This window comes from Pollachius pollachius (genome assembly GCF_949987615.1).
Source record: "Pollachius pollachius genome assembly, chromosome: 12".
In the NCBI taxonomy this organism is placed as follows: Eukaryota; Metazoa; Chordata; class Actinopteri; order Gadiformes; family Gadidae; genus Pollachius; species Pollachius pollachius.
Genome location: NC_136945.1, coordinates 3,818,034 through 3,828,646, shown reverse-complemented (window position 1 = coordinate 3,828,646; position 10,613 = coordinate 3,818,034). Strand labels below are relative to the sequence as shown.

General features: G+C 46.2%; 1 protein-coding gene across 1 annotated transcript in view; it reads left to right on the top strand.

Moving 5' to 3' along the window:
* Positions 1 to 10,613, top strand: part of chl1b (cell adhesion molecule L1-like b) — a 67,512-nt gene that overhangs the window by 28,668 nt on the left and 28,231 nt on the right. Inside the window, exons 2-5 of the mRNA XM_079748462.1 lie at positions 7,794 to 7,897; positions 8,655 to 8,672; positions 9,245 to 9,353; positions 10,170 to 10,360. Of these exons, the coding sequence (XP_079604588.1) occupies positions 7,798 to 7,897; positions 8,655 to 8,672; positions 9,245 to 9,353; positions 10,170 to 10,360 (418 nt within the window). The 5' untranslated portion in view covers positions 7,794 to 7,797. The remainder of the gene's footprint in view (positions 1 to 7,793; positions 7,898 to 8,654; positions 8,673 to 9,244; positions 9,354 to 10,169; positions 10,361 to 10,613) is intronic.

Sequence of the window (10,613 nt, the reverse complement as noted above, 5' to 3'; positions counted from 1 at the left end):
TTGACTAATTGCACACAAATGACACTGTCCTTTTCCTTTTCTTAACCTTGAACCTCAGTACGTCTAACGTTAACCTCTACACCTAACTCACACTAGACACAGACACAGCTGCTTCTGGTTCTCTTATCCTAGTAAACTTGGAGCTCTCTCTCTCTCTCTCTTTCTCTGTCTCTCTCTCTTTCTCTCTCTATCCCTCTGTCTCTCTCTGTCTCTCTCTCCTCTCTCTTCTCTCTCTCTCTCTCTCTCTCTCTCTCTCTCTCTCTCTCTCTCTCTCTCCCTCCCCCACCCACTTTCCTCTGCCACTCTCCCGCCTCTGCGTCGTAACCCTATCGGTGTGTGATGGAGAGCGCCGGAAACGAGGCCAGGTATCCTACGGCCGTGTCAAACACTCCCGGTAGTCCTGGATGAGTAACATTATCCAGAGGCCCTGGAGTGGTCCCGCACACAGAACAGGAAACACAAACATCCCCAGCAGAACCCCCTCTTACTTCAGAACCTGCTCTCGCACAGTGTGGAACAGTGGCTTTCTGCTGCGAAGCGACGTCTCTGAGGCAGAGAGAGTGAGAGAGAGAGAAAGAGAGAGAGAGGGAGAGAGAGAGAGAGAGAGGAGAGAGAGAGAGAGACCAAGGCATTCTGTTATTCCTAACTCAATCGTCTGTTGCTACTGTTGAGTGTTTGTGTTTGTGTCTGTGTGTAGGGGCGTGTGGGCGGGCAGAGGGGCTGGAAATCAGAAATAACCTGCTATTTGGCGAGAGTAAATTGCCTTAGGGTTTGATAGAAGTTGGGGATTCTGGACCTAAGTCCCATCGATCATGTCCTGCTGCGGCACAGTATGGTTCATATGGGGAAATTGCCGGCATCAGTCAGACAGCGTACCCGGGGAGAGGGGTGGAAGCGTGCCGGGGATTTCCTTCCCACATAACAATATTACTATCTTGTCCTTCTGTCTCTCTCTCCCGTCCCCCCTCTCTCTCTCTCTCTCTCTCTCTCTCTTCTCTCTCTCTCTCTCTCTCTCTCTCTCTCTCTCTCTCTCTCTCTCTCCATCTCACTCTGGTCCCTGTCCCCTCTCTCTCTCTCTCTCTCTCTCTCTCTCTCTCTCTCTCTCTCTCTCCTCTCTCTTCTCCTCTATCTCTCCCTCTCACTCTGGTCCCTCTCTCTCAATCTCTCCCTCTCTCTCAATCTCTCCCTCTCTCTCTCTCTCTCTCTCTCTCTCTCCATCTCACTCTGGTCCCTGTCCCCTCTCTCTCTCTCTCTCTCTCTCTCTCTCTCTCTCTCTCTCTCTCTCTCTCTCTCTCTCTCTCTCTCTCTCTCTCTCTTCTCTCTATCTCTCCCTCTCACTCTGGTCCCTCTCTCTCAATCTCTCCCTCTCTCTCAATCTCTCCCTCTCTCTCTCTCTCTCTCTCTCTCTCTCTCTCTCTCTCTCTCTCTCTCTCTCTCTCTCTCTCTCTCTCTCTCTCTTCCTCTCGCTCTGGTCCCTGGCTCCTGAATCCATCTCCTGGCTTATAACTCTGAGGGGATAAGCGACTAATATGATTATTGTCCTGGGAGGAGGACCACTTCAAAGCGCCAGTTCACCAAGGGGGGAAACAATTGAAGAAGGAAAAAAAGAAAAAGCCCAGTGCTGGGATTCAGCCAGGTGCCAGCCACTGGTTTCCAATCATTGTTTCTAATGGAACGTTCTGATTGGATGGGATATGAGATTCATGGTTTATGTGACTGTGTTGACGCAATGCCTGAATTATCGGAGTGTCGCACGGTATTGGCCTGAGTGCTGACTTTAAATCACAGCCATTGTGGTAAAGTACATAAATTATGCACTGCTTTTCATTATTGTTTGGAACATGCTGTATCCGTGAAACAAGATTCATGGCTAAATACAGCGTGCAGGAGACTCCCTCCTGCTCCAGTACATGGTTTATCCCCGTTGCTGCCACAATATTTAGCAAGTTACTTTAGGTAATTTACGATGTGCGGAGACGCAGTCTGCGCTCAGCAATACAGGTATGGTTAAAGGACAAGGCCACAGTTAGCCTTTTTTCTTCCACTATAACATAACACGACCAAGCCTTGCCTTGGGTGCCAAAGGCTGGTCTAGCAACTCCTTTGTGTTGGCCAAGAGATGTCTTTACTATGATGATGTTATTCATTACCTTCATACCTTTCCCTGCCAAACACCAGTGGATACAGAAAAACAAACCATAGGGTTTACAAACCATATAGCTTACTTGAACACCCTTCTCTAACATCTATGCACTGGTACATACTAGTGAACACACATGTTCGAAGGATTAGGTGAAGTAGACAGAAATTAGGTGGAAAGTGAAGAGTGCTCAGAATGTGATTTACTCCCTCAGGAAGTGATCCTGTTGTGTTGGTGCTGGGAAGAAAGATGATGAAAAATATAAGTCTTAGTCTTATTTATATCTTAGACAAAAAAGATTCACACAGAGTCGACAAAACATAATGTACCAGGAGGAACAGAGCCACAGCTCCAACTTTAGATCTTGGAAACAATGTATGGTTTTCATAGTTTGTATTGAATGCAATCGGAAAATAAACACTGGGAGTGTACAGTAGGAGAAGAGAAGTGATGCTGTCATTCTCCTAGAGACAGAGATGGACATTAGATGAAATTTCAAGAGGAGGGTTCTTTTAAAAGGAGAAGTGAGAAGATTCACTGCAACGCTTTCATCATCGTGTCTCATACAGTGGCTGAAGGTCAAGGGCCGGTGAAGCCGTTAAAGATGGATGCTACTCTCTCTCTCTCTCTCTGGCCCTCTGTCTCTCCCTCCTCGTTGTGATCCCGAGCAGTGGTCGTGATGGTGGTGGAGGTGGTGGAGGGGTAGGGGGGCGAATGGGGTCAGGCCGGTTGTTCTTCAATAATCTGCATGAAGTGCCGGGTCAGAAACCTCTGTAGTTCATAACCCCCTCCTCTCTCATCGATCGATCAATGGTTCCCCCCATGCATGCATCACACCCCTACCCACCCCCCCCCATGCCCCCCCCCCCCCTCCTTACTTCCTCATTTCTTGTTCTGAGCAGTTTTTTTTTCTGGGGGGAGCTCTAGTGAAGGGGTCTAACATCACCCCCCTTCCTCGTGAAACATTAATGGCATTATAATTGACCTGTCATGCGTATTGAGTCGGACAGAGATTGAGCCCTAATCTCAATTAGCCAAGGTTGGTGTTTAGCATAGCTCCCGCCTCCTAATCAGATGCAGCGTCTTGTTCCTCTTTGGCACTGGCTGCTGCCGAATTTATGTTTTTTAATAATGGATGCAATTGAATTCCCAGATCTGTTGTAGAATGCTGTTTGTGCTTTCCGCTGCCAGAAAGGTCAGAAAATGATCTCTATTCCCAGTTTGGCAGCGAGGTAAAAACGCACAGAAAATAGGGAAAAATATATAAAACACCCAAGATGCTCCCCTACCACTTTTTAACTTGTTTTCTTTAAATGAGCCACTACTATTGGGAAGGAATTTTTTGTTGTGACTAAACAAAGGACCCCAACTAAATGAATAATGAACGTGCAGCAATTTCAGAGGTGTGTTTGGGAGCCTACGGGGCGTCCACGCCACATAGCAGTTGAAGCTAATTAGCGGCGCTGTTGTGTTAATGCTAGCCTTGTGAGCCAGCAGGAAGCGCCATGTTTCGGGAGCATGCTGGAGTAGTGTGTGAGAGAAGTGTGGAGAAGCGTCTGGCTTCCTGTCTCAGGTCTTTAGCGAAGAGAATATTTTAATCCCGGCTGACAAGACCAAGGGATCTGCTTAATCCCATTACAGGCTCACACATTAAACTACAGTGCACACCATCATCTCTCCGTCTCTCTCTCTCTCTCTCACTGTCTTGCTGGCTCTCTCTCTCTCTCTCTCTCTCTCTCTCTCTCTCTCTCTCTCTCTCACTGTCTTGCTGTCTCTCTCTCTCTCTTTCTTTCTCTCTCTCTCTCTCTCTCTCTCTCTCACTCTCTTGCTGGCTCTCTCTCTCATTCTCTTTCTAAATCACTCATTCTCCCTCTCATTTGTGTGTGAGAGGCCGATGGTGCCAGCCAAACAGCTTACTGTAGTAAACTCTAAATAATAGTGTCTTTTTTTACCACTTGTTTATACTGACTTCCTTTTGCCTGGAAACCCTATAGGCCAACTGCTCTCTCATGGGCAAGCAACTGGCCCAGGATCATGGAGGGGACAGGGTTTCCATTAGCATGCCTCAATCCTGAACCCATCTCACGTCTCCGATGGCTTCCACTATCAGTCCGGTTGATGGATGAATGGGCCTAGAGGAAGTTCATTTGAATCCATGCAGTGTAGTGCATACATCTCTATCTGAGGACGTCCGTATTTCCCAGCCGACCCACTTTTAACTTCTGAGCCCAATTCCCTCTACATGGACCCCCCCCCCCCCCCAACCACCAACCACCCACCCCCTATTACACCCTGGCCTCCCTCTTTCCTCTTCTATCGCTTGGCTAAGCAAGGTCAAAGTTCATGTTGGTCTTCTCACGTTGAGCAGTTCTTAGCTCCCCGTGGGCTTCGTAAGTCTCAGGCTGTATAGCGACCGGTTGCCGGTGGGGGGCTGGGATTAAGAGCCTGCCTGGGGTCTTAAACCATGCTCGCCTCAAAAGGCTTCCTCTTGTGCGGATCTTATATAGGGCCAAACGGACCCTCTACCCCCTCCCTGACTTCCCTGCTAGACAGCGTGGGCCCCTGCAGTCAAGCCCTGGGCGAATACACCCCTTCCACAAGACGGTTTAAGTTGTTGGGTTTCAAGAAGTACCTAACAAGGCAAAGGGGAGGAACAGGGATTCAAATTAGATGGCAAGTGATCAAGCACAGTTTGAACAAATTGTAATCCACCTAAGTGGTGTTCATGTTCGGGTAGAAAGGCTCTTGGCCAAGACAATAGGGTAATGAGAACATATTTGCTTATGGGGATTGTAAAGCTTTCCAAAATGTAAATCTAGCCAATTAGTGTTGCGTTGTTAGCATTTGATTGTAATCCGTTTTCGGCAACATAATGCTTGGGAAAGTCTTTTGTGAGACTGTAACTGGGGAAAATCCTACTCATTTATTGGTAGATTCCTGGATAATAAGACTTTAGGCCGCAACAATGAAGTCAACAGGGTTGTAGTAGTGGGGTGTATATGGGAGCAGGGTAGGCTAGAGAAGCAAGGGTGTCGCCCAGACGAAAGGTTATAGTTTTAATCCCCAATATCTGCAGATCTACTTGCCTTTTAACTCAATGTATCAAATAAAAAATCACAGCAAGTTTCTTTGCATAAAAGCATTTGTTAAATGACTAAACAGTAAGTATGGATTTATAACTCACAATACCCTGACAGAGGGAGAGTGCAGGATCACAAGTGTGATGAGTACAACCCAAGAAGGAGACATTAAAGCCCAGCAACTTGAGTTAATGCCGTGCAAAGCCTGGTCAAAGAGTTCAAGGAGCATGTTTCATCTGAATACAGACCCTGTACAGAGGAACAAGAATCAAATTGATTCCTTTGTTCTCTTGCTAATTAATCAATTAGCTACTCATGCATTAGGGTTTGACCTGTGAGTGTTTCCTATTGAATTCTGTTTAGCTGATACAAAACTAAGCCGGAAAAGTACAGCATCGGCGACCAGCCTTAGATCAGAGGAAGGCCCTGTCTGGGAGGATTGCAAAGGCGTTGCAAAACTGATGGGGCATGCCGTAGTTAAATCTAGGTCGTGGTTTGCTATTGGATGGAAACAGGATACAGTGCCAGAAGTTGTACAACTGTGCTTTCTACATTAATTGGTCCCCCTTTTAGAAAGCAAACCCTGTCTGTCTTGACCTGGTGATTTTTAGCTGCTACATTTGCGGTACATTTTTGTGGAGACACAGGCCCCCTGTAGACTCATTGCAGCCTCATAAGCTATCACTTTCCTATGTAAAAGTTGAGCTTTGTTTTATCAATTGGTTTGTGTGAGCCTCGGGATATGGTAAGCTAATTAGGCTAGCCTGACCTAATGAGCTGGGTCATAGCCAGTGTAAAGGAAAGAATATATGAACTCCTACACTCAGAGAGTTGGGGATTGTGGGAAATAGTGCTTCACAAAGGCTCAAAGAAAGAAAGAAAGACACGGCTCTCCGTTCCCCCTAGCTCCCCCCTCAACCCTCTCCCCCCCCCCCCCCCCCCCCCCCCCCCCCCCCCACACACACACAGACACACACACAAACCACCAACATCTTCACCCCACCTTGCCTCCCCGCTCTGGGGGCTGACCCTAGTCTCATAATGGTCTGCCCTGGTGGTTTGTTAGGTGGAAAATGAAGCACGGAACAGTGCTCCTCCGCCTGTCAGAGTGCAGCAGACAGGTTACTCTCTTCTCAACTGTTGAGTCCAAGCATGTTTCTCTCCCAAACCTCTCTTCCTCCACCTCCTCCTCCTCTAATCCCAGTCTTTCCAGGCCGACTAGCACACCGTTTTTTGACTTTTTTTGTTGTTTCTCAAAAACATCTACGGAGGCACATAATAGCAGACGCTCTGTGATTAAGAATGAATGATTAAGATTAAATGATTCATATCGGGGCTTGAGGAAAAGAAAGAAAGAACAATTGAGATTTGAAGTGCGTTTGTTTTGTTTTTCCTCACACGGCAGCTGCCACACATTAACATACATTGCTCCATAACGCAGGCTTTCTTTCTTTCTTTATTCCTCATGGCATATTTGTTCCATGGTTGCATGTAAATAGGTTCCTTCCCAGACACATTCGGGCAGACATGAGACAGAGCAGAATTTAGCAGACATTTTTTTGGTGTTGAGGAAACCCAAATTTATTTTATGAGGTCCATGGGGGAAAGCCTAGGGGGGTTTCAACCTTCATATTCTTTCTATTCTGCTGCATATTCCTGCTGGCACAATAACATTGCAAGCAGCTGTAACGGTGTCTCACCTGGTTACATAAAAACAACTACACTAAATTTGTAGCCGATCAGTTGCTCAACCTGCAAGTGTGGTGGATCAACCTGCTAGTTTAATGTCTCAACCTGCTAATTTAATGTCTCAAACTGCTAGTGTGGTGGATCAGCCTGCGAGAGTGATGGATCAACCTTCTAGTGAGATGGATCAATCTTCTAGTGTGATGGATGCACCTGCTATTTTAATGTCTTAACATGCTAGTGTGATGTGTGATGGATCAACCTGCTAGTGTGATGGATCAACTTATTTAATGTATTATCTTGCTAGTGTGATGGATCAACCTGCTATTCTGATGGCTCAACCTGCTAGTTTAATGTCTCAACCTGCTAGTGTGTTGAATCAACCTGAAAGTGTAATGTCTCAACCTGCTAGTGTGGTGGATCAACCTGCTAGTGTTGTCGATCAACCTGCTAGTTTAATGTCTCAACCTGTTAGTGTGATGGATCAACCTGCTAGTGTTGTAGATCAACCTGCTAGTCTGGTGGATCAACCTACTAAGCACATGCATCATGTGTGCAGCAAAGCTGCATGTCTCTCTTTCAACCCGCTGCCAATAACGGCACAGAAAGTCCATACAATATATTTAATAATATCGATAGATATTTTAAAATCATGGGCCAAGCTCAATTGTTATGCCTGGCTGAGCAGACAAGAGCATCCATAAGAGCCTCCTCTGCAAATTGGTGTCCCCCTCAGTAAGTTGTCCCCCCTAAGACATGCACTGAGGGAGTTAGAGAAGGAGAGAGAGGATAACAACAGCAGCGGCTAGCGGCATCGTTGACCATTGTTTTGTTTTCTGTTTTTTCTATTTCCCCATGACCTTCCTGGTTGTTCCTGGACACCACAGAGACATGACGCTGAAGAAGAACCCAGGATCTGTTGCCCTTCTCTGCCTGCTAATCTCTGCCCAGGCCTTTCCTCTCACTGCTGCCATAGATATCCCCCTGGAGGGTAAGTTGGCTGCGGACGGGCCGTCCTGGAACTAAACCTGTCTTTTTTATTTGATATGGGGAGTGCTGGGCTTGCAGGAGAGAAGGGGAAAGGTTGCACTATTACTTACTCGTAACTGCGTATATGGCTTGTTGTCGTGATAGATGTAAGTTGTGAAGTATGCATGCCAATTTAAGTTTAAATACTGTTTCAAAAGTGTTGTTCATAAAGAATAATACATTGTTGATATGAATATATGAGGCGCATTGTATAAAACTGCTATGGGACTCTTAACTACTTATAGATTGACTGAAGTTGAATGTTGAATAATGTAAAGGAAATAGATAGCATCATGCACATATGATTCAATCGATTCCATTATGGAGAGTGCTTACAATTCTATATATTTACAGCAGCTTTCTGATTAAAAAAATGGATTGTGTTTGAGAAGATAGCTCCCCTCTCACACAATAGGATGAGTCCTGGTTTCCAAGGAAACAACTGTTGAAAAAATATACTTCCTCTGAATAATTCAAGAAATCTCTCTTGAGGGCCTGATAAAAAAATGCTTCAAAAGAGTTTTTCCCAAAATAAAAAAACGAATATTGAAGCAATATCCTCTATAACATTTATCTCACAGTTCCCTCAACACACCAGTGTGCGCAAAAGGGCTTACGACAAACAGAAAATTGTATTATGCTGAAATGGTTGTTGTTTTGTGTTTGTTTGTTGCTCCCCCCCCCCCCCCCCCCTTTTCGGCTGCGGTGGATTACTTTAGTTTTAGAGCAAGCTAACAGTAAGTTCTCTAGCTGGTATTCATTTAGTAACATCACCGGCCCTGTGTTAATATCCTGGCTGGGTAATGACCACAGCAGCAGTCAGTCGCCTTTCCCATCGTCCAGTGTTAAATTTTCACCTCATGTCTCATCGTTTTCTACTTTATAACACCATTACCTCTAGGATTACATGGCTCGATTTCTGTTTTGTCATCACTAGCACTGCGTTTATTCATCGCATTTCATTCCCACAACAAAACATAAGGAGGGCCATTCAGTCAAGCCATTCATAACACAAATCATACTTAATGATGTTGTTCTTTTCCTAAATTATGTATGTTAATTAAAGGGTCCAAACCTAACAAAAAATATCCAAATTATTTCTTAATTAGATTCAGTATTATTGATTAATGATTCAATAAAACCTTTAAATATGGTGACCTTTTTAAAATAATGTATGAAAACATTTTTGGAAAAGACAGCATGGTATGTTGATGTGTAGATTCACTTCATCATGGTCCTCATTCAAACCTGGCATCCAACCTGTGGCGTTCTCATTGGTTCATGGTCTGTTCTTGCGTGTGATCTCCAGTCGAGCAGCCACCCACCATCACATCTCAGGCCGCCAGTCCCATCGTGGCCTTCCAGCCTGATGAGAACTTTCCAGTTACCTGCGAGGCCAAGGGGAACCCAGAGCCAGAGTGAGTATGAACCCCCCCCACCCCCAAACACCCAGAGCCAATGGCTGGAGGTTTTCCCTGTAGATGCTAAAGGCTTCTGGGTTACCACTACCACCAGTAACACTACCACAAATACTACCACCATCCCAAACCACCATCATCACCACCATCACCACCATCTCTACCACAAACACCATCACCAGTACCATCACCAACAACACTGGAAGCAATACCATCAACACCATTACCACTACACCACCACCATGACCATCAACCCCACAATCACCAACAGCAATGGTAGCAATACCATCACCACCATTACCAATACCACCTCAACCACGACCATCAACACCACCAATACCACTGGTAGCAAGACCACCATCATCACTACCACCCCCATCAGCACAATCGGCAGCATCACCACCACTACCGATGCAACCACCAACAGGACCACCAGCATCAACACCACAATCACATCCACCCCCTCACCCCATCACCATGACCATAACTCCCACCAACACTACCACCAACACCACCACCACCAGCACAATCATTACCACCACTATCACCTCCACCACCACCATCAATACTACCCCATCACCACTACCACCACCATCACCATCACCCCCAAAATCAGCATCACCACCGACAAATGCTCTTGGGCATTTACAGTGTGCTGTGGGTGTTCCGAGTTCCACTCTGTGATAAAGAAAGCACAATCATGAGTTGAAACCTGTCCCAACCTTGTGGGAGACACAGTTCCTAAGGGCGTCTTTTCAACACCGCTACAGGGCCACTTACATTACGTTCCCCTTTCATTTTCTCTTTATTTCCTAGATTCCGATGGACAAAGAACGGCCAGGAATTCGACCCCCTCATGGACCCTCGGTTGGAGAAAGAGGACCATTCGGGGACGTTTGTGATCCCCAAAAATGGGAACCTCTCAGAATTCCAGGGATCCTACCGCTGTTTCGCCTCCAACAACCTCGGGACCGCCATCTCAGAGGACATGGACTTCATTGTGCCGAGTAAGCGATACCTCCCCCCCAAGCCCCTCACACGAATACGCTCACACACACACGTAAACCCACGTCTGAGGTGCTTTTGTTACAGTTCAAGGCCCTTTTGTTACTTTCAAGGCCTGTGAAAGCCAGTGTAATGACTGTACGGCAGAGTGGTGAGCCTTCTATTGTATCAGCGATGGCAGAAAGTCATTGAACCTCTCGTGGGTCTCGCCCCCTTCCCACTCCCTCTCTTTCTCTCCGTCCTCTCTCTCCCCCT